At 45.9% G+C, this 3773-nt stretch overlaps 1 protein-coding gene across 1 annotated transcript in view; it reads left to right on the top strand.

Moving 5' to 3' along the window:
- Window positions 1-3080, top strand: part of sphk1 (sphingosine kinase 1) — a 69839-nt gene extending 66759 nt beyond the window's left edge. The window contains exon 4 of the mRNA XM_015403646.1: window positions 741-3080. Coding sequence (XP_015259132.1) covers window positions 741-1610 — 870 coding nt within the window. The 3' untranslated portion in view covers window positions 1611-3080. The remainder of the gene's footprint in view (window positions 1-740) is intronic.
- Window positions 3081-3773: the final 693 nt, after the last annotated feature.

Below are 3773 nucleotides of genomic sequence, written 5' to 3'. Positions count from 1 at the left end.
GAAAAAAAGAGTTATTCCACCTTTCTGATTCCTGATCCTCCACGGACGGGTTCGTTGCGAGTCCAGTTTGTTATTCAGATGAACACCTATTAGAGTCCACTATCTCAAAGCCCATTCCCTGGAATGAAGGAAATCATTATTTATTTTCTTTTTCCATAAAAAAATTATTTAAGGTGTTGTTGGTCCCTAAAGGGCTGGTCATCGTCCCGCAGCAGAATGACGCAGTGCCCAATTTTCAAGCATGGTCTGCGCTACGTTATTCCACGCCACAACGAAAGAGGCTGTGGGTCTAGATACGGCCGAGGCGGTGAGGAAATGGGAGCAAGTTTGTGCGACAATGGAGAGACATGAGGGCCAAAAAGAGCGGGAAAAAGGGTCCCAGCGTTCTTGCGCACCTCGCCTTCTAGCGGGTCCATCTTCACAAGTTGTTTTCCTCAATGGCGGTCATACAAACAAAACAAGCCGGTAAGGCTTTGCATATCTGAGTTCACTGCGACACATGCAGACGACCTGGTTTCTGAGTATAAATCAGCCTTAAGGGAACCTCCATGTCCTGGAGGGGGCAGCAGAGAGCAGCAGATTCCCAGCAAAGCCAATTGCAAACATTGGATGCAGTAACCCCCCTTTAACTTGAGGGGGCGCCAAACAGATTGATTTCAACCTTTTTTCCTCCTATTCTGGGGCCAATAAACCAAATGTAGTAACTTATCAGATTAAAGTAGACTGTGAGCTGCTATAAGTTTTCTCTTCTCTCCCTCAGAGTATCTCAGGTCACCAGCGAGGAGCTCCTGGTCAGCTGCGGCTTCCTGCTCTGTAAAGGACAGGTGTCTCACATGGACCTGGTCTCCCTCCATCTGTCCTCCAACCAGCGGCTCTTCTCCTTCCTCTCCCTGGCCTGGGGCTTCGTGGCGGATGTCGACGTCGAGAGCGAAAAGTATCGGCACGCCGGAGCCGCCCGGTTCACCGTCGGCACGCTGGTGAGGCTGGCGTCGCTCCGCATCTACAAGGGCAGGCTGGCCTACCTTCCCGCCAGCAGGGGGAGCAGTACGGACAAAGGGTTGCAGAACGGCGCGGCGGCGTGCTCGACACCGTCCTCTGCCCCCAGGCCACTGGAAGACTCTTTCCCCAACACCTGCCACTCCAACAACTCTCTGAAGCTGAGGAGGTCGGAGGGCAGGTGTCCCCAAAGTGCCCCCAAAGACGTCCACGGCCCGCCCGACAGCCTGCTGCCGCCTCTGGATCAGCCGCTGCCGTCTGACTGGGTGCTGGTCCCACAGGAAGACTTTGTCCTCATGCTGGCCATGTTCCAGTCCCACCTGGCTGAGGACCTTCTGGCCGCGCCCGACGCCCGCCTGGACGACGGCGTCATTCATCTCTTCTACGTCACAGCTGGAATATCCCGCAAAGCGCTGCTCCGACTCTTCCTAGCTATGGAGAAGGGCGCACATCTGGATACAAACTGCCAGCAGCTGGTTCATGTGAAGGTGAGGGCGCTCAGGCTGGAGCCCGGCTCAGGCAAAGGGGTGATAACAGTGGACGGAGAAGTGGTGGACTACGGCCCCATACAGGCCGAGGTGCACAGAGGCCTGGGGAGGCTGATCAGCGGATGAGACGAACCCACGGCAGCTTCCAGGAAGCCGCGTTTCATCCCAGCTTCATCTGAAGATGCTGATGGAGATCAGATTCCCCAGGAGGATCTCTTTCCATCACAGATCAGGCATCTAGTTCATGTCTACAAGCAGCATCTTCTTCGCACTGTTTAGAGTTTGGTCCGCCTTAAAACGAGCAGCTGGAGCAGAAGCTGCATGAATGCTCTGGGTGCATTAAACAGGCTGAAAGAGACCGTCTGCAGGAGTCAGATCAGTCCTTCTACCGATAACTAACACCTAGAACACCCACCGACTCAGAGTCTGGCGTAAAGTCGAGCCTCGTTATAAACTGGAAGCAGAAAATACAAACTTTTGATCATTTTTCTAAATTTTAAATCAGAAAATGATGGCAGCCTTCTGAGGATGATTCTCTCCCTGTTTTGCACAGAGAGACATTTATTGTTAGTCATTAATAATTTGGGGTTCAACCATAACTAGTGTGTTCTTTGTCCTGCATGGGTGGCTGTAGGGGTGGGCCTGCAGGGGCCAGTGCCCCTATGGTCTGTTGTCGCCCCTGTGCTGAAAGCATAAACTTCTAAAAAAATATATATATATAATTTAAGTCAGTTTTCTTTAAATATGTGTCTATTCCCTTTTTTTAATCAGGAAGGGAAGATCTTATATCAAGTGTAAATTATCTAATTATCTTGTTTTGGAGCCAAAATCCTCCTTTTTCAGATCATCTCAGTTATCGACGCAAATTAAGGGCAAATAAACTGAATGTTACTTATTTAGATCAGTTTGCAGTGTAATATTAAATCTGGTTTTTATTAAATTTGCTGATTCAGAGTTTAACTTTAAAATTTATTTGAACAATAGTTTAAACATTATAGAAATTACCGGCATGTTGCTCCTTATTAAACTAAAACATGCGTTCTTCCTCTGTTTTTATGAAGGAATTATTAGGGCCAGGCTAGACTATATAGTTGTAATATTACAAGGATAAATTCATCATACAAGAACCCGTTTAGAAAGAAAGCTTGGAGCTCCGCCCAGCAGATGACGGACGACCAGCTCCACCAATCAGCAACCAGAGTCCACTTTGTAATCCACCCAGTTTGATGCTGCTGCTAAAAGATCCACATTCCTCATTTTAGGGAAGAAAGAGCTTCTAGGAAGAGTTGTCATAAAATACAACTTTATTCTTGGAATTTTATGACTTTATTCTCCAATACTCCGTAGTTTTTGCCCCTCTGGCAGTAAATCAACTCTAGAACATCCACTGCCTCCATGAGGCTGCTGGTTAAAGGGTGTGAATCCTTCAGACCTAAACAGTTCCCCTCTGCTCTTTAGAAACCCACACACACCCTTCATGTTTCATTGTTCTGAGCCAAACTTTAAAACCATCTAAAATATTAACGATCCTATTTATTTATTATTAAACGCTGTCTGAGTGCAGCGCTAAGCTCAAAGCCCAAACAGACAGAAGTGAATCACAGCATTAGCTGTACGTTAGCATTCGTTCGTCGATGCTCTGCAGGAAAACAGAGACTTGCAGGCGTGTGAACGTACCTCGAACCCAGAACCTGAAGGGGCTTTCCTAAGTGTCTGCGGGTATTCAGAGTTCCTACACTCATCGTTACCAAGGTGTCTTTAACATTAAACTGTGGAACATAAAGCCTTTAAACATGTTTTAGATTTATTGTCCCGATGCAGTGAGGCTGAAGGTAAAGCTTTAACACACATTTTGTCCGGTTCAAAGTTTGAAGACGTTTCTCTTCCCATCCAGGAAGCTTTTTCCAATTTAAAATGTCAGAAATAGCATCGAGTTCCAGGTTTTATCCAGCAGCCCAACAAAAGCCTTCTGAGCAAAAACAAGGCTTTGTTTTCAGTCCACTTTATAAAACCTGGAACTCAACACTATTTCTGGCATTTTAAATTGTAAAAACTTCCTGGATGGGAAGAGAAACGTCTTCAAACTTGGAAACAAAGTCCAATGGATTGGTTTTTTAACTTTTTTGGAACACCGCTGACTGACTTTCAAAAAAATTTTAAATGTATTTATTTAAGTAGCTAAATAAGATGATTTCCCAATGGAATTAGTATTTTACTCTCAAAATTAGAGAATATGCACTTGAAATAAGAAAAAGCAATTGTGTTTTTTTTCTTAATTTAAATGTAAAT

Source organism: Cyprinodon variegatus, unplaced genomic scaffold (assembly GCF_000732505.1).
Source record: "Cyprinodon variegatus isolate N-32 unplaced genomic scaffold, C_variegatus-1.0 Scaffold1534, whole genome shotgun sequence".
In the NCBI taxonomy this organism is placed as follows: Eukaryota; Metazoa; Chordata; class Actinopteri; order Cyprinodontiformes; family Cyprinodontidae; genus Cyprinodon; species Cyprinodon variegatus.
Note: the sequence above shows the minus strand (reverse complement) of the source record. Positions and strands in the feature narration are given on the sequence as shown.